We start from the raw sequence: 22,967 nt of genomic DNA, 5'->3' as shown, positions 1-22,967 counted from the left end.
TATAATTTCACACATTTTCTGATTGGAATCAATAGGGGGGAAAAAAAATAAATAAAAAGTAAGATTCCACGGTAATAACATTAACATACCCCTAAAGCCTCATTGACAGTCAAACCTGTGTTTATATGCATTCAGAAGACATATCTAAAGGCATGTAAAGATTCTTTTACTGGTGCCACTCACACTGTGCGTTTAGGTGCAGTTAGTTTAGCTGCATTTAGAGACAACAGAATTCTGTGCGCCTGGGAAATAATTAGAAACTCTAAATGCAGCTAAACACATGTAAACGTGGCTAAATGCATCTAAACAGGGCGGCCAGGAGAGACTGGTACAGCGTTCAGCCCCACTGAGGGAAGTCTGTCAAAGTATATGGCAGACTACAGCTGGATGGTGCTGGACGTTTTACACAATGGTACTGGCATTCATGGCCCTTTCCATTTGGGGACCAAGGTCTGGCTGTTTATACTTCCCAAATAACTTCTTTGTTGTTTAAAAAAGCTAAAACTCAGGAGTGCCAGTGTAAATGAAGCCCAAAGTTGTATTTACATGTGCATTTAGAGACATATAGTGTATTCCTGCAGCTGCAGTTCAGCTGGGAATACTGTGCAAAGGCAATGACAAGCTGAAAGGAGTATGGGCAGTTTGTATGTATCCACACATCCACTACCTTTTTTTTTAGGGACAATTGTCTGACACTGGACACAGAAAGATTGCATCCAGGGTCAGACATATGTCCCCAACTGCAGATAACCCCCCCGATGTGTGGATACATGCAAATAGCTGCGGCTCCTGTCAGCCTGTCATTGCTTTGTACGGGCTACCTGACTGCAATTGTTTGCATACACTTATGATCCTAGCTATAAGAATCCTTCAGATTCTTGCTGCAGAAATCCAGTGCAAGTCCCTAATTGCCTATGTGGCTGCTTTTGTATGGGATAATGTACCTGATGATACAAATGATAATGAATATTAAGATTCAGCTAAGAATAATTCTCATAAGTGAACAAAGACTACAAGTCTAGACAGTATATGAAGTTTAAAGAACCCCAAGGTTATTCAAACATCCATAATTCAGTGCAGAGGTATGTTACCCTATAATACACTAAAACACTCACAGATTGGCAGACATTGCTAGACAGAGACTGATGAACAGATCACACTGCAAGAAGGATACACAATGATGAACGCAGACAGATGCAGACTGACCGCCCCACTGACTGGCCTGAATTAAAGGAAACCTGGGCTCTATTAGTGGAATAAAAGCCAAACCCTAAGAGCCGGTTCACACTGGGACGACTTGTCAGGCGACTTAGCCGCCTGACAAGTCGCATCCCGTTCTGTACAATGTAACCGTTCTAATAAAAGCGACACAAGTCGCTCCGACTTAGAAAAAGGTTCCTGTACTACTTTGGGGGCGACTTGCATTGACTTCTATATAGAAGTCATTTTGCAAGTCGCCGCTGTTGTGTGCAGGTCGCCTGAGGCAGTCGCGCTGCAAGTCGTGCTGCCTCAGTGTGAACCGGCTCTTAAAGTAAATGACATGATGACCTTTATTAGAGGAGCCTACTTTGGCACTGGGCGGGGCCAATATTTGACAGGGATTATTACAATGCTCAGTGTATAAACAGAATGATCTGATGTCTGAAGATGCTGGTGATGCAGATATATCTAATCTGGATGAAGTGTATTATATAAGGATTCCACTGATCAAACATCATAACAACCTGTACAAATGGGCTTTTGATCTCTTTAGAGCTGCTTTTACCCCATTCAATACAAGTCAATGGGAATGCAAAAGTATCTTGAAGCAGTTGGACTCAGCTTAGAGGGATGTTGAATGCACCTGTAAGGAAGCCTCGGTTCACACTGGGACGACTTGTCAGGCGACCTAGGTCGCCTGACAAGTAGCGTCCCGTTCAGTACAATGTAACCGTTCTAAGGGGAGCGACGCAAGTCGCTCCGACTTAGAAAAAGGTTCCTGTACGACTTTGGGGGCGACTTGGGGCGACTTGCATAGACTTCTATACAGAAGTCGTTTTGCAAGTCGCCCCGGCAGTCGTGTGCAGGTCGCCTCGGTGAGGCGACCTGCAAGTCGTGCCGCCTCTGGTGTGAACCGAGGCTAATGATAATCAGAGGAGTCTGATTTCAATGCACCTCAAAGCAAGCTACATCACTGACAAGCCCAAAGCCTGCTGACACAGGCCTTTGCACAGCTAAACAAGCCCATAAAAGTTTTTGATGAGATCTGTATTTAGAACCGCAAGATTGTGTACAAATCATGTGGCTCCATTTTCAGATTTGACAGCTGTGATTACTCTGTATGAATCCTGAGGAACACTGATTATACATCTCCTTCTACCAGCCGAGTACCACCACTCACCCTCACACGAGATCTCCTAAAACCCCACTGGAGATAGCTGAGCAAAACCAAGACGCTCATAAAGATGAAGTTGCTGGAAATGCCAATCACAGCAGACATGACCGGGAAATTATACAACAGGTACCTGTAACAAAATACTGAATGTCATAATATGGTGAACATCAAACAAAAAACAAAAAAAAATTGAAATTCATTAGTGTTACATTTTTTGTATTTTTTTTTTTTCAAACTACTGCCCTTAAGCCTTCCAAAAAAAAGAGGCTAATCCAATACGTTATCTTGAAGTATCCGTAAAATGTAAAAAAAAAAAAAACACACACACAGTGTGAAATCAAAATGTGGACTTATTTTAATTATTTAACCTTTTAATAAGTCTGAGCAGACAGGTATACACCATATATGGGAGATGCATTATGCAAACAATTAAAAGTCTCTTGGACTCTTTCACCTTTTTGTTTGATGCCAATTTTTGAATGTCTACAGCTTTTGCAGTTCTTTTAGTATGGCAGCTTCAGACATGCACAAAATATCTAAACTGGACAGTAATGCCCCGTACACACGGTCGGATTTTCCGACGGAAAATGTGTGATAGGACCTTGTTGTCGGAAATTCCGACCGTGTGTAGGCTCCATCACACATTTTCCATCGGATTTTCCGACACACAAAGTTTGAGAGCAGGATATAAAATTTTCCGACAACAAAATCCGTTGTCGGAAATTCCGATCGTGTGTACACAAATCCGACGGACAAAGTGCCATGCATGCTCAGAATAAATAAAGAGATTGGCCACTGCCCCGTTTATAGTCCCGACGTACGTGTTTTACGTCAGCGCGTTTAGAACGATCGGATTTTCCGACAACTTTGTGTGACCATGTGTATGCAAGACAAGTTTGAGCCAACATCCGTCGGAAAAAATCCTAGGATTTTGTTGTCGGAATGTCCGATCAATGTCCGACCGTGTGTACGGGGCATAACACTACTAAGTTGTGCTCTATGATGAGGAGAGTTTCACAGTGATAATACATTGAATGAATGAAGAAAAGTAATAAATGCAAGTATGCAGAAACAAAAACACAGCTGTACGTTTATGATGAACAAGTCAAAGACGTAAAAGCATAATGGACTGCATTTGACTAGCAGACAGAATATGCACATAAAGTACATAAACAGGTTTTTGGTGTAAGGCAGTGTTTCCCAAACCTATTCTCATGTCCCACCAACAGTCCATGTTCTTAAGGTAACAATATGAACAGAAGGTGTAATTTGTGTCTCATCAATGTATTATAGCTATTATAAATGCAGACTGTAACAAAACGGGATCTGTTGGTGAGGCAGGTTTGGAAAACACTGCAGTAATGTAAACATTGCCTGAAAACCTGCAGTAAAACCCAGATCTAGCTTTCATTGATCTGATTTCTGCAAACTGAAATCTGATTGGTTGGGACAAGTTACTTTGCATATTATTAGTGCCCTTTGATCTCATTTATTTGACAAGCCTGAAAATACACCTTCAATATCCATAATTTTACAATTTTCTTTGGTTAAAGTAGCATTCTTAACAAAATAGAAATATGCAAGCAAACACTATAGTAATATTAGTAATATCTCAGATGTAACTTTTTTTAATATAATTTTATGCTATTTACTGACATTACTGTAAATAGGAAATGTATCTATGCAGGAATAAATCATTGTATATAAAAAAAAATAATAAAAAAAAAAAAGGACTTTAAAAGGCCTTGAGCAATTATTTTATACCAAGAAATTCTGTTTTATAGGTTGAAACAGAATAAATCATTATCTTCAGGTCATAATGTCTGTGTCAATTGTACACTTTGGCCACATTCCTGAAAAAAAAAGTCTAAAAAAGAAGGAAAAAAAAAAATAAAAATGAGCCCAGAGCATACAGTCAGGTATAGATTCAATATCTATCAAGCATTACAGGACCAGTCCAGAAAAACTCATTTCAATTTTCTTTAAAGATGCCAAAGATTTAGAGCTAAAGTTTAAATTATTATTATTATTTTTTTTTAAACCTGAACTCCAGCTTCTGATGCACTTTACATAGTTTGTTTGGGCAAAGCTGGCCCAAACAAACTATGCCCTTCACCAACATGTAAGGCAGCTGGATGTGTGGTATAAACTGTATGTAGCTGAGGCTACATACAGCACTGTATTCCAGATTCACGCCCAGACTTCTGGTCTCATACCTGGAACACAGTAGAGTCAGAGAGGTGGGCTGATGATGTCACAACCTTTGATCCAGCCAATCAGAGGAAGCTTTGTATTCATTCATTCACTGGATGGCCGAGTGCCGTTCAGACAGACTCTACTGTGTTCCAGGTATGAGACAGAAAGGTCTCATCTCGAACCCGATACACAGTGCTGTATGTAGCCTCAGCTACATACAGTTTATACCGCACATCCAGCGGCCTCTCAGGTTAGTGAGGCCCAAACGAACTATGTAGAAACTCTTCAGTTTCTCCGGAAAAGGAGCGGCACTTTTTTTTCAGCCAGTGCTAGGGGGTGCTGTGCCCTTTGAAATCTTCAGTCCCCTCCCACCTTAAAATTATTCCCTCCCCCCAGCTGTGACCTTCTGGTGCTACAGGGTTAATAAGTAATTATGAGCAGCCACCCTATTTGTCCTTGTGCTCCATTCATAGAGCCTGTACTATTGGGTCAAGCAATAAGAAGTGCTCTATGATTGGAAGATGGACGGATTAATGAAAGGTCCGCTTTCTCCATTTATAGAGTGCTTTTTATTGCGGAAACCAATAGTATGGCTTCTATGAGTGGAGAAGGGGGGCAAGAAAGGGCAGACCTAATTGGCACTTTTGAGGAGTGCCTGTGACAAGTGCAGTCCATCATATCTACCCCCACAGCACCAAAGGTATCCAGGGGACTGAAGATTTTAGGAAACATCAGCCACCAGTACATGCGGCACACTTTTCATTCAAGTACTGTCCCCGGTACGAATTAAAAAATAAAATGACTAAAAACACACACACACACACACACACACCTGTGCACAGTATCTCATGAGGAAAAAAAAAAGTGCACACTTGTCCTGCGACTTGGGACTGCAAAGTGGCATGACAAGTCGTACCCCATGATTTCCAATGAATACCATTCATAGCTGTGCGACTTCAAGTCGCATCAACTTCAAAAGTAGTCCCTGTACTACTTTGGTCCGACCTTCAAGTGAGTTGAGGTCCATAGACCTCAAGTTTACACATGCATTCCCTGAAATCACAGCAAAAAAAGAGGCTGGGTTTACACATACACAGCCACGGTTTCAGTGCGGTAGTCCAGTGAGGTTCTGTTCACTGGTTCAGGTGCAAATTTTTACCTGAAATCACACCTGAACCGGACCCAGAATTGCACAGGACTCTTTAAAACCGCACCGTGGTCTCCTGACATGTGTGCACCAGCTCCATTGAAAGCTGGTCCAATTCACAGGATGGATGCAGTTAAAAACGCATCCAATTTGCATATATGTGAACCGAGCCTCAGACTTCCTGCATCTCACAGAGACACCATTGGTCTGTTCCCACATCTGCATACCTGCTATTATCATTATGAGGGAGTTCCATTCTCTGTCCGATTTTTAAATGTTTCCTATCATAACCTCAAAATTTACAAGCCAACACGCCAGGATAAAAAAAATAATTTTTTTTTTTAAAAATTAAAAAAAAAAAAAAGGGGGAGAGAGAAGGGGATTAGGAATTCTCCACATTTTGAGTTGGCTGTGAATAGAGTCAGGAGCTATGGAAAAGAAATCTCTTTACTGATATTTAAAAAAAAGATATAAGAAGCTAGGTGGACTTATTCCTCCAGGTTCCAATACATCACATCTAGGAGGAATAGCCTTTTGAACCACATCTCGAATATAGCCAGTTTGCTGAACTATACTAAGTCTCACCTGAGTCCAGTAAAGTGCGCATGGACACGGAGCTCTGCACTGTATATCTGTAAGCGGACACTCTGTATTTGTATCACTGCCCCTGTGGTTGGGACATACTGCAGAAGAAAGTCAGAGTAAAAGGGAGGAAGCAAAGAGCGTTGAACAAATAACATGGTAGTTGGTGAGGGGGTTATTTACAAAGACAGTTACTGAGAACAGTGTGTTCTCATGAGCATTTAGACTAGAGCTACATAGGAAAGTAATTTGCTCTGCTAATAACGGTTTGCTGACAGAATTCAATGCAATGCTAATGTGATAACTGTGTCTTGCAAACAAGATGACTGCCAACAGGTGGGGAAATTTCAGCATCAACAATATTTAAAGTGTAGCTTTATATAGTATGTTTTTTTTTTTTTTTTTTTTTTTAATTTAAAGCCCGTGGTGTGTGAACACACTTGAACTCCATCCGGTGCAAAAAAAAAGTGCACACCAAAAAAGTGAAACAGAAAACGTGCACAGGGTGTACACACAGTCCTCCTCCTCCTGATCCCCGGGCGTTAGGCTCCAGATGGGGACTGGGGTACTTAACATGATCAATCTGGCCGAAACCAGACAGACTTAGTTCGCTAAGAGGTCTACCAAAACAGACCCACCCAAGTACTAGGTGGGGCTCCCCCGAGGGGAGAACCCACAAAAGGGGGCAAACCAAGCCAGAAGGCCATGTCCACCCACTCCCAAGACATTCAGGGCAGGCCCGAGGACCTACACCCTACTAATCAAAACGTGTACAACACCCATCAACCCAAAAAAAAAAAAAAAAAAAAAAAAAGACACAAAAAGACAAAGCGTGACAAAACACGACAAACATTAAAAAGGTGGGAAAAGGGGAAGTGGAAGTGCATGAAGTGCCATTGTGAGATACAATGGCTGGCCTTACGGTCAGGAATAAAACTTCCTCTGGTCCTAGCCAAAAGGCCCAGCCCAAGAGGCAGGTGTGAAAAACGTGTGATGGTGCAGTGACCTAGGTGCTATAACTCAAAGTGACCCTCACTCACAGTGAGATTATGGCACCCCTGGACTGCCACTCCAGGGGGCACATACACCACAGGCTTTTTTCAGGACCTGGCCTTCGGCCACCCAGTGCAGCCCCATACCTACTAGGGGTACCCTTCCGGCTTTCTCGGGGAGAACCTACTCCCGGCCTCCCATGGCGTTGGGGCACCCCGGTTTCGGTTTCTGACAATACTAACCTTCTAGGTTACCATTATACCAGTGGATTTGCATAGCCCCCACCCCAACCTCCACACTGGTCGGGATAGTAGCACAGCGCCTCCACTTGGCAACTGATAAGAACAGATATTACACTTTATATATTCTGTTACTCTAGTCAAAAGTATTCTTTTCTAGTTTTGTCTAGAGTAAGGAATGGTTAGACCCTTAGTTGGGTTTTTGTTGTCTGTATCCCCAATAGGGAGAGATTTGTCCCTCTCAATGAGTATCAGATCCAGGAATGAAATTGACAGAGAATCCAAAATGGAGTTGTAACTGGAACAGGGAATGGAAGGTAAATAGTCCAATGGGGACACCTCTTCTGATGCCTAAGTGGGGCTGTCCATTATTTTGGAGAGATTCCCTCTTTTGGTTGTGTCTGTGGGGCAAGAAGTAAAGGTAATTCTCCCCAACAAGATACAGACAGCAAAGAAGAACCAATAGGGCTTTCTTAACCATTCCCCATTCTATGCAAAACTAGAAAAAAAAAAAAAAAAAAAGTTTGGGCCTTACAGTGAGGGAAAAATAAATTTGATCCCCTACTGATTTTGTACATTTGCCCACTGACAAAGAAATGATCAGTCTATATTTTTGGTAGGTTTATTTTAACAGTGCGAGAGACAGAATAAAAAAAATTCAGAACACATTTCAGAAAAAGTTATAAATTAATTTGCATTTTAATGAGTGAAATAATTAATAATTAATAACCCCTTCACAAAACAAGACTTAGTACTTGGTGGCAAAACCCTTGTTGACGATCACAGGAGGTCAGATTTCTTGTAGTTGGCCACCAGGTTTGCACACATCTCAGGAGGCATTTTGTCCTACACCTCTTTGCGGATCCTTTCCAAGTTCCCTCCACATATTTTCTATGGGATTAAGGCCTGGAGACTGGCTAAGCCACTCTAGCACCTTAAGGTGCTTCTTCTTGAGCCACTCCTTTCTTGCTTTGGCCATGTGTTTGGGGTCATTGTCATGCTGGAATACCCATCCACGACCCATTTCAATGCCCTGGCTGAGGGAAGGAGGTTCTTGCCCAAGATTTGATGGAACATGGCCCTGTCCATCGTCTCTTTAATGCGGTGAAGTTGTCCCGTCCCCTTAGCAGAAAATTCCCCCAAAGCATAATGTTTCCACCTCCATGTTTGAAGGTGGGGATGGTGTTCCTGGGGTCATTGGCAGCATTCCTCCAAAACATGGTGCGTTGAGTTGATGCCAAAGAGCTCAATTTTGGTCTCATCTGACCACAACACTTTCACCCAGTTCTCCTCTAAATCATTCAGTTGTTCATTTGCAAACTTCAAAACGGGTCTGTACATGTACTTTCTTGAGCAGGGGGACCCTGCGGGAGCTGCAGGATTTCAGTCCTTCGCGGCGTAGTGTGTTATCAATTGCTTTCTTGGTGACTATTGTGCCAGCTGCCTTAAAATCATTGACAAGTTTCTCCTGTGTAGTTCAGGGTTAACTCCTTACTGTCCTCATGATCATTGAAACTGCACAAGGTGAGATCTTGCATGGAGCCCCAGACTGAGGGAGATTGACAGTTATTTTGTAAATCTTCGATTTCCAAATAATCGCACCAACTGTTGTCACCCTTTCACCAAGCTGCTTGGCGATAGTCTTGTAGCCCATTCCAGCCTTGTGTAGCTCTACAATCTTGTCCCTGACATCCTTTGACAGCTCTTTGGTCTTGGCCATGGTGGAGAGATTGGAATCTGATTGATTCTGTGGACAGGTGTCTTTTATACAGTTAACAAGCTGAGATTAGGAGCACTCCCTTTAAGAGAGGGCTTCTAATCTCAGCTCGCTACCTGTATAGAAGACACCTGGGAGCCAGAAATCTTGCTGATAGGGGATCAAATCCTTATTTCACTAATTAAAATGCAAATCAATTTATAACACGTTTCTAGATTTTTTTTTGTTATTCTGTCTCTCACTGTTAAAATAAACCTACCATTAACTACTTCAGCCCCGGAAGAATTTATCCCCTTTCTGACCAGTGCGTTTTTTTTTTCGATTCGGCACTGCGTCACTTTAACTGACAATTGCGCAGTCGTGCGACGTGGCTCCCAAACAAAATTGATGTCCTTTTTTTCCCACAAATAGAGCTTTCTTTTGGTGGTATTTGATCACCTCTGCGGTTTTTTTTTTTTGCACTATAAACAAAAAAATAGCGACAATTTTGAAAAAAAAAAAAAAAAAACGCATTTTTTACTTTTTGCTATAATAAATATCCCCAAAAAATAATTAAAAAAAATTCTTCCTCAGTTTAGGCCGATACGTATTCTTCTACATATTTTTGGTAAAAAAAAAAAAAAAAATTGCAATAAGCGTTTATTGATTGGTTTGCGCAAAAGTTATAGCGTTTACAAAATAGGGGATAGTTTTATGGCATTTTTATTAATACATTTTTTTTTTTTTACTAGTAATGGCAGCGATCAGCGATTTTTATTGTGACTGCGACTGCGAGCCCCTGTTTACACCTATGCGAATTAGATGCGGCTTACACCGCATCCAATTTACAGGACATTTTAAAATAACGTGCTCACTGAACAGCTTTCGGTCTGTAATAGTGATTGAAAACTGGCGGGACCGGCTCCTGATCATGTGACCACTTTGACAGCCATAGCAGTCACGATCACGCAGACTTTCCTGCCCTTGGGCGTACAAGCCCAGTTAAAAAGACACTGGGGGGGGTGTGGGCAGAAAGGGGTTGAAAAATGTACTCATTTTTATTCTGCAGCCACCTGATTTTCTAAAACAGATCAAACATTCAAACGCTAATTTTCTTACTGCTCATGGGATTTGCACTGCTTTTTACCAGTGTTTTTTTCTTTCAAAACACTGGGGCTCTGAATAAAGCAGGAAGAAACCCTCAAAACAATTATTTTGTGAAAGCAGGGACCCCGGAGAATAAAATGAAGGCAGTTGCAATTTATGTTGCATGATATTTGTGCAACTATTTATCTTGCACATATTTTCTGCAAAAGAATTATGCCAAAATGAGTTTTAGTACACACACAAAAAAAAAAAAAAAAATTGTTGCGCCTGTGTAATAGTGAAAAACTAGGATACCCATAATTGTCCAAAAGCAATGCTTTACAAGACTTTACAAGTTATCAAATTAGCGCTAATCATGAAATATGGCCCCAGAATTATTGCTCCCAATCCGACATTCATGCGATAACTTATATTTGTGGAATAATTGCTGTTTACACGTGCGTGCCCTGCGTGTGCATTTGCTTACAGGTGTGTGTGTAGAGGGCGAGAGATATACATTTATTTTAAGCTTTGGATAGTGGGAAGAGGGACTAGAACACCGTTCGGTTTTCGTTGCAGTCTGAAAAAGTCTCAAATCATTGCATCTGTCTTTGTAAATGTCCCGCCAATGTTACGGTCACCATTTATAAAATTAGTGTGTGTGTGTGTGTGTGTGTGTGTGTGTGTGTGTGTGTGTGTGTGTGTGTGGTGACAAATATCCACTGTGATAAATAGACGTTTGACACAGACTGTAAAAAAAAAAGGGATGACACACAAGATTGTCAGTGAAGAGGAAAAACAATGACTGACGTTCACAGAAAAACACTAACCGAATCCTCCCGATACTCAGAGTACAGCTCTACTTCAATAGACTGCTTCTGTTCTGACATACCGGACAGCAATAATGGTAATGTGATCAGCGTCTCTAGTGTCCTCAGGAGAGGAGATTTGTAGTACAGCATTGCCTGCAAAGAAACACAGTATGATTACTATATGCCAGGCTCAACACAAGACTTGCACTTTAGCTAAAGCTGAAATCTAGGCACAAAAACATTCATTTGCATTTCTCAAACATCACAAAGATATACAGCCACTTTGTGTGCACCAATTGCCTTTGGAAACCAGTTATTACTCTGGGAGGTGACATCACTGTGCTGCACATAGACTGTGCAGAGAGCGGAGCTGTGGGGGGGATCCGGCAGACCCCACCTGTGATGAACACGGTGTCAGACCCTGACCACCTTCACCAACGCGCGACAAATGGCTAGTCAAACTCACACTGCGTTGTCAGTGATGCACAACGACACTCTGTCTCCTCCTGCACAAAAATTTTCCAGCTCGCGAGACCACAATCTAAGTGCCAGCTGACAGAGCGATCGTCCCTAGGTTTGGTTACCTATGCGGTTAACCCTTTATACCTCTTAAAGCGCTTACACCAGTTATTTATCATAAATATTAATGTACACAATATTAGTGAGAGCAGTTATGACATATGTCTATAATATCCACTATCACAGCAGACAAGAATATTCAGATTTGCAATCTAGTAGCGCTCCTCAAAGAGACAGGAATTCTTTAAGTTCTGGCTTGGTGTATTAGGAACAAATATTACCACTTTTCAAATTATTGTTAAATAGAAAAGGGTAAAACCATGCAAAAAGAAAAAAAAATTAACATAAAAAGGGTATTACAAAATGAAAAAGGACATTAATGCAACAGAAAACAGGGGTTTAAGAATGAAAATATTTAAAAAGGCGCTCCAGGCTCCTTCAGAAAAAAATGAAAAAGTCAGTAGCTACAAGTACTGTAGATGCTAAATTTTAATATTAGGGCACTTATCTGTCCAGGGATCCAGCGATGTCGGCACCCGAGCCGATGTTTCAGTCGGCTATCAGGTGCTGCCACCACCATCTCCACTAAGAGAAACCAGCAGCTTGCGGCTTCACCAGTTCTCTACTGCGCTTTGTGAATGGGCTTGCTGCGGGGGAAGGAGGAGGGGGGCCTAACTTCTGGCTCACTTTGATGTGGTAAGGTAAGCCGGAAGTGGGATAGGGTACCTGTCAGAACCAGGTACCTGCTCCCCCTTCTCCCCAAATGTGACAGCAGGGTTGGGGGGGGGGGGGGAGAAGACAAGCAGAGCTTCCCCCTTTTGGAGTGGAACTCTGTTTTAATAAAGGCCTGGTTTTGTGAGAGTTTGGCAAAGTCAATACGTTAAAAAAAAAAAAAAAATGGAATAGATTCGTGGCTTTCATAAAATAGGATTTTTTCATCATACTTTCCTGTAAAATCCTTTTCTTTGGAGTACATCATGGGACACAGAGTTATGCTAATATTCATTACCTAATGTGTTATACTTCATCTCCAGGTGAATGGACACTGGTAGACCAAAAGGTCTTTAGACAGGAAGTGATCCCCTATATAACCCCTCCCATACAGGAAGTACTTCAGTTTTGTAACAAGCACCGAATCCTCAAAAAAAGAGGGGAGTAATCTTGGTGTCCCATGATGTACTCAAAGAAAAGGATTTTACAAGTATGATGAAAAAAATCCTATTTTCCTTTCTCATACATCATGGGACACAGGCTAATATGCATGACCTACTGGGACATACCAGAGCAATAGCCTTGAGGGGAGGGAGACACCCTGCCAAACAATAGCCATCAGACCTTATACGGCAGCCCGCAGTAAACTGCGGCCGAATCCTCGGCTGCTCGAACTTCCACTTGATAAAATTTTTGTGAATCTATGCCCTGAAGACTAGGTAGCATCCTTACAAATCTGCGCCACAGATACCCGATGGCAAAAAGCCCAGGAGGTTCCTACACCCCTGGTAGATTGAGCTCTTACCCTAAAAGGGAGGAGCTTTACGTTTCAGACCATAGGCCTGAATGACCAATTGATGGACCCAATTGGCAATGGAAGCTTTGGAAGCTGCCTGCCCCTTCTTGGGTTCTTTGGGTAAAACAAAAAAAGGAGTCTGATCCTCAGATCTCTGCAGATCTAGACAAACAAACCTTGACTGCCCAGACAACGTCCAAGGAATGCAGTCGTCTCTCTTCCGCAGAACGAGAGAAAAAAAGAAGGCAAAATAATGTCCTGATTTAAATGAAAGGCTGACACCACTTTTGGCAAAAAGGATGGAACAGGTCGTAACACGACCCTGTCGTGGTGAAGTATGGTTCCCTGCACTAAAGTGCTGCCAACTCCGACACCCTTTTGTCCTTGACCATTTCCCCTGAGCTGTGAGCCCCTCTAGGGGGTCACTCCCAAGCCTGAAGGACTGGCATCTGTAGTCAGTAATCTCCAAATTACCGGGAGGAAGGATTTTCTCTTTTGCAGGTTCTGATCCTGCAACCACCAGTTTAGGCTTAAGCGTGTCCGAGGAGATAACAACATTGGATAATCCAGGGCTTGTCCTTCTGTTCCAAGTCAACAAGATGTCTTGTTGTAAAGACCTGGAATGGAACTGTGCATAGGGCACTGCCTCGAAGGAGGACACCATCCTCCCTAGGAGACTCATACAGAGCCGAATGGAGGGTTGTCTGGTGCCTCTTACCTTACACACCTAATCCTTCAGGACACAGATCCTTATGTGTGGCAAAAATACCCTTGCTAGGACAGTTATCTAGGATCAGCCCTAAATACTTTAGAGTTTGAGCTGGTTTCAAGGTTGACCTTTTGGTATTTTTGATCCAGCCTAAGCTTTCCAAATACCGCACTGTGCATGTTATGCTCGGTTTTAGAGCCTGTAGTGAGTGATCTCTAAGCAGGAGGTCATCCAGATACATGATCCCTATCCGCTACCCTGGACAAGCTCGCTCCCCTCACTACACGCAGAATCAGGCCTACAACCCTGGCAAACAGATGACACTAAAATTCTCAAAACACGTAGTCGCGCTCTTGAGCATCTGTGGCACAAGACTAAGTCTCTCAAAGACTTCAACCAATACAAATCTGCCCTCCAAAAATACTATTCTTCCCTCCACATTGCCAAGCAAACCTATGTTACAACTCTCATTAACACCTTCTCATCCAGTCCCCGTAAACTCTTCTCTACCTTCAACTCTCTACTTCGTCCTCCACCGCCTCTACCCACTGACTCACTCACTGCCCAGGAGATCGCTAATCACTTCAAAAACAAGATTGATGCAATCCGTGATGAAATCTCCACTCTACAGGTATCTCCCCCGGTTAATACCCCATGCCAACAGGTACAACTGACACTCCCCTTATTCAAATCTGCTACTACAGACGAAGTTGCTAAACTCTTTTCTATCGCCCACCTAACCACTTGTCCGTTGGACCCTATTCCCTCTCAAATGCTACGGTCGCCTTCTGACTCCATCCTACACTCTCTAACCCACATCTTCAATCTCTCCCTCACCCCTGGAATTTTCCCCCAATGGTCTAAAACATGCACTTGTCACCCCCATACTTAAAAAGCCATCCTTGGACCTTTCCAATCTTAACAACCTACACCCCATCTCCTTGCTCCCCTTTTCCTCTAAACTCCTTGAACGCCTGGTTTACAAGCAACTGAGTGACCACCTCATTACGAACAACCTTCTTGATCCCCCTTCAATCTGCATTTCGCCCCCAACACTCCATAGAAACTGCTCTTTTAAAACTCACAAATGACCTACAAACTGCAAAAACCAACAGATACTATTCTGTACTCCTACTTCTGGACCTTTCAGCTGCCTTTGACACAGTTGTCCACCCCCTCCTCCTCAAAAAAACTTTACTCCCTCGGTCTCCGTGACTGCTCTTCAGTGGCTCTCATCCTACTTATCCCAAACGCACCTTCAGTGTCACTTACAATTCTACTTCCTTCACTCCTCTTCCCTTCTCCGTCAGGGTCCCCCAAGGTTCTGTTCTTGGTCCTCTTATTTTCAATCTACACCTCTTCCCTGGGTCAGCTGATAGCCTCTCATGGCTTTCAATATCATTTCCACGCTGACGACACACGAATCTATCTGTCCACCCCTCAACTCACGTCATTAGTCTCCTCACGCATCACTAACATCTGTATGGATGTCACACCACTTCCTCAAACTCAACTTGTCCAAAACCAAGCTTATAATATTTCCTCCTCCACGTGCCTCTTCCCCTGACTTATCTGTCAAGAGCAATGGCACAACCATCCACCCATCCCCACATGTCAGGGTGCTAGGAGTTATCCTGGATTCTGAACTCTCCTTTCAACCCCACATCCAATCAATCACTTTCCAAAGCTTGCCGTCTCAATCTCCGGAACATCTCTAAACTACGTCCCTTTCTAACCAATGAAACCACAAAGCTCCCGATTCACTCCCTAGTTATCTCTTGCTTCGACTACTGCAACTACCTCCTCATTGGATTACCTTTAAATAGACTATACCCTCTTCAGTTCATCATGAATGCTGCTGCCAGACTCATCCACCTTACAAACCCGCTCAGTGTCTGCTACCCCTCTCTGCCAATCCCTCCATTGGCTGCCACTCGCCCAACGAATAAAATTCAAAATACTAACAATAAGTTACAAAGCCATCCACAACTCTGCCCCCCATCTACATTACTAGCCTAGCCTCAAAATACCAACCTAATCGCCCTCTCCGTTCCTCCCAAGACCTCCTGCTCTCTAGCTCCCTCATCACCCCCTCCCATATCCGCCTCCAGGACTTCTCCCGAGCCTCGCCCCCTACCCCAATCTGTCAGACTGTCTCCAAATTTATCGACTTTTAGGCGATCCCTGAAAAATATCCTCTTCAGAGAAGCCTATCTTGCCTCCATCTAACAACTGCACCATTTTCTCCATTAGCTCATCCCCCACAGCTATTGCCCTTTTGTAGAAATTGACCCCCCCTCCTAGATTGTAAGCTCTAACGAGCAGGGCTCTCTGATTCCTCCTGTATTGAATTGTATTGTAATTTTACTGTCTGCCCTAATGTTGTAAAGCACTGCGTAAACTGTCGGCGCTATATAAATCCTGTATAATAATAATAATAATAATAATAATAATAATAATAAGCACCAAAATCCCTTGGGCCCTTAAAAGACCCAGTACTGGTGCTAGGACCTTTGTGAACATCCGGGGAGCTGTAGCAAGCCCGAAGGGTAGAGCCACAAACTGAAAATGACGTTCCTCCATTGCAAATTGTGATGAAGCGGAAAGATAGGTACGTGTCTTTTATATTGATGGAGGCTAGAATGTCTGATCTGGAGCAAGACTACTACTGAGCGGACAGACTCCATACAAAAAGGACTGGATCAGTAGATACTGGTTCAGGGATCTTGGGTCCAAAATGGGCCTAGTGTCCCTGTTTGGTTTTTGAACCGTAAACAGGTTTGAGTAAAACCCGCACCCCTTTCAGATACAGGAACTTCTACAGTCACTCCTTGATGCACTAAATGATGTAGTACCTGAAGCAATAAGTCTTTCTGGAGGATCCGAAGGAACGCTGGATTTTAGAAACCTCTGAGGGGGGAACCCCCTGCAACTCCAGCTTGTAGCCGCGGGATATCATTGAGGTGACCCACTCGTCCTGAACTATTGTTGTCCAGATGTCTGCAAAGTGCAGTAGCTTTCCCCCCACCCAATGGAGTGGGGGCGTCCCCCCAAAACAAGGGCTTGGTGCCGGGTTTAGAATAGTTTTGGACTCAGGGCTTTTTCTGGCCCTGGCCTTGCCCCTGGCTCTAGCACCCTGTTGGCGGCAGAACTGCCCTAAGACACTTGAGGAAGCAGTCCCTGAGGTTTTAAACAAGGGATGCCTGGTGCTTTTCTTAACAGGAAGAAGAGAACACTTACCTCCAGAAATCTTTTGGATATATTTGTCCAAATGATCACCAAATAAAGCTCAGCTGACCAGTTCTTAAGCCACAAATGTCTGCGCATATGTACAGACAAGAGCCAAAATGAGAAACCTGCTGCATTGAATCCTTTAACCACTTCAACCCTGGAAGGATTTACCCCCATCCTGACCAAGCCTTTTTTTGCGATACGGCACTGCGTCACTTTAACTGACAATTGTGGTCAAGCAATGTTGTACCCAAACAAAATTGACGTCCTTTTTTTCCCCCCACAAATAGAGCTTTTTGGTGGTATTTGATCACCTCTGCAATTTTTATTTTTTGCGCTATAATAAAAAAAAAATAAATAAAAAAGCTATTTTTTTTTACTTTTTGCTATAATAATTATCCCCCAAAAATATATAAAAAGAAACAAAAATGTTTCCTCGGTTTAGGCCAATATGTATTCTATTCAAAAATAACAAATCGCAATAAGCATATATTGATTTGTTTACGCAAAAGTTAGAGTCTACAAAATAGGGGATAGATTTATGGCTAGATATATATATATATTTTTTTTTTTTTATCGTGACGGCGAAAATTATTCAGATCGGACACCTCACTATTTTGGGACCATTGACATTTATACAGCGATCAGTGCTATAAAAATGCACCGATTACTGTGTAAATGTCACTGGCAGGGTAGGGGTTAAACACTAGGGGGCGATCAAGGGGTTAAGTGGGTCACTAGGTGTTGCATGGCAGGCTAAAAGGTGCTTAGCAGGATTGTTGCATAGGGGCTTGGTGAGCCCTATTAAGGGGTCTCCCTTCTGAGGTGTGTTTAATGCGCCATGGCCGCCAAAACTGATGAGCACAGCAGGGCTCTTGCGAACGTACGTGCGCCACTGCGAACCAGAGCAAAATGGCACACCGTTGTGCGCCATCATACAGGTAAAAAACAGCCAGACACTAGCCAAAAAAAAAAAAAAAAAAGGTACACTTTGCAAACACCCACAGCTAGCCCAAAACTCACCCATATGGTCACCGCACACAGGTGTCCAGCCTCTATTAAGCTTGACTGATTGTTACAAACACTGGAACACCACACAAATTAATAAAGGAGTTTCACTTACCTGTCCAAGCACAGGGCAGCTTAGAAAAGAAAAGTCCAATCTTCACTCATCACGGCGGGCTCCTGTCACTTGAGGACATTCAAAGGACTGGGTACCCTTTTCATGTTTTAGGGTCCACTCCCTTGGACCTGTACAGCACCCTGCAGGAACGCCTTCGCTCTGAGTGGCCAGGATTCCACTTCGCAGGGTCCAGCGCCCGGTGGCCGCATTACAGGCAAAACCTTGCAGGTTCTTGAGTCTTCTTTGAGAGGCTCGGGTACCATTTATCTAAGCATTTATAGAGCCTGTGTCAAATGGATCCCGATCAGTCAAGCCCCTGATTCATTTAAGAACCGTTTGTGGGACTAGACACCTGGATCTCAGAGAGCTCAAACAAACGTGCCATCCACCGTGCAGACACTGGTAAAGAAAAAAAAATACTGAAGTACTTCTTGCATGGGAGGGGTTATATAGGGTATCATTTCTTGTCTGAAGACCTTTGGTCTACCAGTGTCCATTCACCTAGAGATAATGTATAACCCAGTAGATAATGAATGTTAGCCTAACTCTGTGTCCCATGATGTATGAAAAAAAAAATCTTGGCTGAGGTTCTTTGATGCAAAAGGGAGTGCTCCAAACTACTGATGCAGGCTCTCATTTCTGGTCCCTGAGAAGGGTGTGAAAAGAAATGATCTGACCACTCAGGTATGAGGAGTGGCCAATGGGAGGTCACAGTGTTTATGGCCATGTAGCTGCCACTCCCGCAGTTTTATACATATATCAATATTACATACAGCATCTCACAAAAGTGAGTACACCCCTCACATTTTTTGTAAATTTATTATCTTTTCATGTGACAACACTGAAGAAATTACACTTTGCTATAATGTAAAGTAGTGAGTGTACAGCTTGTGCATCAGTGTAGATTTGCTGTCCCCTCAAAATAACTCAACACAGCCATTAATGTCTAAACCGCTGGCAACAAAAGTGAGTACACCCCTAAGTGAAAATGTCCTAATTGGGCCCAAAGTGTCAATATTTTGTGTGGCCACCATTATTTTCCAGCACTGCCTTAACCCTCTTGGGCATGGAGTTCACCAGAGCTTCACAGGTTGCCACTGGAGTCCTCTTCCACTCCTCCATGACGACATCACGGAGCTGGTGGATGTTAGAGATTTTGTGCTCCCCCACCTTCCGTTTGAGGATGCCCCACAGAGCTCAATAGGGTTTAGGTCTGGAGACATGCTTGGCCAGTCCATCACCTTTACCCTCAGCTTCTTTATCGAGGCAGTGGTTGTCTTGGAGGTGTGTTCCGGGTTATGTTGGAATACTGCCCTGTGGCCCAGTCTCCGAAAAGGGGGGGGGGGGAAGAGTCATGCTCTGCTTCAGTACATGTTGGCATTCATGGTTCCCTCAATGAACTGTAGCTCTCCAGTTCCGGCAGCACTCATGCAGCCCCAGACCATTACACTCCCTTCACCATGCTAGATTGTAGGCAAGACACTTGTCTTCATACACCTGGTTGCCGTGACACACGCTTGACATCATCTGAACCAAATAAGTTTATCTTGGTCTCATCAGACCACAGGACATGGTTCCAGTAATCCATGTCTTTGGTTTGCTTGTCTTCAAACTTTTTGCGGGCTCTCTTGTGGATCATCTTTAGAAGAGGCTTCCTTCTGGGAGGACAGCCATGCAGACCAATTTGATGCAGTGTGCGGCGTATGGTCTGACTTCCCAAAGACAACCTCTGGATATGACGCTGAGCACGTGCACTCAACTTCTTTGGTCGACCATGGCGAAGCCTGTCCTGAGTGAAATCTGTCCTGTTAACCCCTACAGCCTCGAAAGGATTTGCCCCCTTAAAGTGTTACTAAACCCACAACAGTAAAATCTGCCTGTATATGCAGCATAGCATGCTTGTTATACTCACTGTGGAACTTAAGGGGTTAATCCTCTGCATTGTGTAAAAAGGCTGTTTTATCCTGTATGCACAGATCCTTCCCTCCTGCACTGTATCTGGGGAAAGCCATCCTACACATGCTCAGTTGTGTCTTATGCTGGAGAGAACATTTTCTCAGAGATAGCCAGGTCACATATTGGCATCACACATGTGGGCGTGTATACAGGCTGCAGTGAACTCTCGGGCTGCAGTGAACTCTCAGCACTGGAGAAACTGTGCAGTTTATCATGTAACCGTGGTATACAGATCAGCCAAAAAAGGTATCTATAGTGACGTTATTTTAATGTAAAAAAGACTATTTATAAGGTGTGGGCATTGTGGGTGGGTGAACTATTTTCATAGTACTGGGTTTAGTAACACTTTAATGAATAGGCCATTTTTTGCAATACAGCACTGCGTCACTTTAACTGACAATTGCAGTGTTGTGCAATGCTGTACCCAACAAAATTGATGTCCTTTTTTCCCCACAAATAGAGCCTTCTTTTGGTGGTATTTGATCACCTATGGTTTTTATTTTTGAAAAACAATTTTTTTACCTTTCTGATATAAAACATAAAAAATAAAATATAAAAAACTAAATATATTCATCAGTTTAGGCTGATATATACAGTTGTACTCATACGTTTACATACCCTTGCAGAATGTATGATTTTTTGGCCATTTTTCAGAGAATATGAATGATAACACAAAAGATACGATTTTTCTGTCATAGTACCTGTAAAATCCTTTTCTTGAGTACATCATGGGACACAGAGTCAGGCTAATATTCATTACCTGCTGGGTTATACATCATCAGGTGAATGGACACTGGTAGACCAAATGTCTTCAGACAGTAAGTGATCCCCTATATAACCCTCCGCCCCCATACAGGAAGTAGTTTTGTAGCAAGAACCAAATCCTCAAAAAAAGGAGGGGAGGATCTCTGTGTCCCCTAATGTACTCAAAGAAAAGGATTTTACAGGCAAGTATAAACGAAAAAATCCTATTTTCTTTTTCATACATCATGGGACACAGAGTCAAGCTAATATTCATTATCCGCTGGGACATCACAGAGTAATAGCCTTGAGGGGAGGGAGACACCCTGCCAAACAATAGCCATCAGAACTTATACGGCAGCCCGCAGTACACTGCGGGCGAAAGCAGAATCCTCAGCTGCTCAAACATCCATTTGATAAAATTTTGTGAACGTATGCACTGAAGACCAGGTAGCAGCCTTACAAATCTGAGCCACAGATACCTGGTGGCGAAAAGCCCAGGAGGTTCCTACACCCCTGGTAGAATAAGCTCTCAATCTAAAAGGGAGGAGCTTTATGTTTCAGACCGTAGGCCTGAATGACCAATTGACGGACCCAATTGGCAATGGAAGCTGTCTGTCCCTTCTTGGGTCCATTTGAAAAAAATAAAAAATCTCCGCAGATCTAGACAAACCTTGACTTCCCGGACAACGTCCAAAGAATGCAATCTCTTTTCCGCCGAAGGAGGCCGAGAGAAAAAAAAGGCAAAATAATGTCCCGATTTAAATGAAAGGCCAACACCACTTTTGTCAAAAAGGATGGAACAGGTCGTAACACAACCCTGTCGTGGTGAAGGATCAAGTATGGTTCCCTGCACGAAAGGGCCGCCAACTCTGACACCCTTCTAGCCGAGGTGATAGCCATCAGGAAGGCTAGCTTGCGTGACAGAAAGTCTAATGGAATGTCCTTAATAGGTTCGAATGGTTGTTTCTGTAACACAGACAGCACCGAGTTCAAGTCCCAAGGACACAAAGGTAACCTAATGGGGGGAAGCAAGTGAGTTGCCCCTTGCATAAAGGTTCGGATCAGTGAATGGGAGGCTAAAGGCCTTTAGAAGAATACTGATAGAGGTCAAGTTTCGGCCCTGATTGTACTCAAAGCCAATTTGATTTCCACAGCCGACTGTAGAAAAGAGAATTCTCCCAATCATAGTTCCGAGGATGCCATTTTCTGGCTTCACACCAAGCAAACTAAAGTCTTCCAGACCTTATGATAAATCTTCCTAGTGACAGCTTTTCTAGCATTCACTAGAGTAGACACTGGTCCAGAGATACCACGGTCCTTTAGCACCCTGGCTTCAATAGCCATGCCGTCAAATTTAGAGACTGTAAATTGGGGTGGAATATAGGACCTTGTGACAGTAGATCGGGGCGACGTGGAAGCATCCATAGCCCGTCTCTTGTCAGTCTCACAATCTCCGGGAACCAGGGCCTTCCGGGCCAGGCTGGTGCCACCAGAATGACTGGAACACCCTCTCCCTGAATCCTGTGCAACAAATGTGGAAGGAGAGGGATCGGAGGGAAAGCATAAATCAGGGAGTACTGGCTCTATGGAACTATCAGAGCATCTGCTCCAATTGCCAGAGGATCTCTTGTCCAAGACACAAACTGCTGTAGCTTGTTGTTGAATCTGGATGCCAGTAGGTCGACCACTGGCCATCCCCAACATTGGCAAATTTCCTGGAACACCTCTGGGTGTAGGGACCCTTCCCCTGGGCAGATCTGCTGGTGGCTGAGATAATCTGCCTTCTAGTTCTCTAATCCCGGGATATGGACTGCCGATATGATTGGCACATGTCCCTCTGACCAGGCTAGTATGTAGTTCACCTCCTTCAGAGCTGAACGACTCCTGGTACCACCTTAGCGGTTTATATAGGCCACTGCCATGGCATTGTTGGACTGAACCCTGATGAGGCAGACCTGAAGCTCCACTGTACAGGACCGTAGGGCCAGACATACTGCCCGTAATTCTAGGACGTTGATGGGCAGGGTCTGCTCTGTCCCTGACCATGTCCCCT

The 22,967-nt window shown here is 43.4% G+C and overlaps 1 protein-coding gene across 2 annotated transcripts in view; it reads right to left on the bottom strand.

Moving 5' to 3' along the window:
• The window catches only part of BSCL2 (BSCL2 lipid droplet biogenesis associated, seipin), a 77,971-nt gene that overhangs the window by 10,555 nt on the left and 44,449 nt on the right, over nucleotides 1-22,967 (bottom strand). For both annotated transcript variants that reach the window (XM_073605335.1, XM_073605336.1), the window contains exons 5-7: nucleotides 11,144-11,278; nucleotides 6,303-6,400; nucleotides 2,381-2,504 (exon numbers count right to left, since the gene is read on the bottom strand). In XM_073605335.1, the coding sequence (XP_073461436.1) occupies nucleotides 2,381-2,504; nucleotides 6,303-6,400; nucleotides 11,144-11,278 (357 nt within the window). The remainder of the gene's footprint in view (nucleotides 1-2,380; nucleotides 2,505-6,302; nucleotides 6,401-11,143; nucleotides 11,279-22,967) is intronic.

The sequence above is a fragment of the Aquarana catesbeiana genome, linkage group LG11 (assembly GCF_042186555.1).
Source record: "Aquarana catesbeiana isolate 2022-GZ linkage group LG11, ASM4218655v1, whole genome shotgun sequence".
In the NCBI taxonomy this organism is placed as follows: Eukaryota; Metazoa; Chordata; class Amphibia; order Anura; family Ranidae; genus Aquarana; species Aquarana catesbeiana.
The sequence above is the reverse complement of the archived record's forward strand: the minus strand, read 5'-3'. Positions and strand labels throughout refer to the sequence as shown.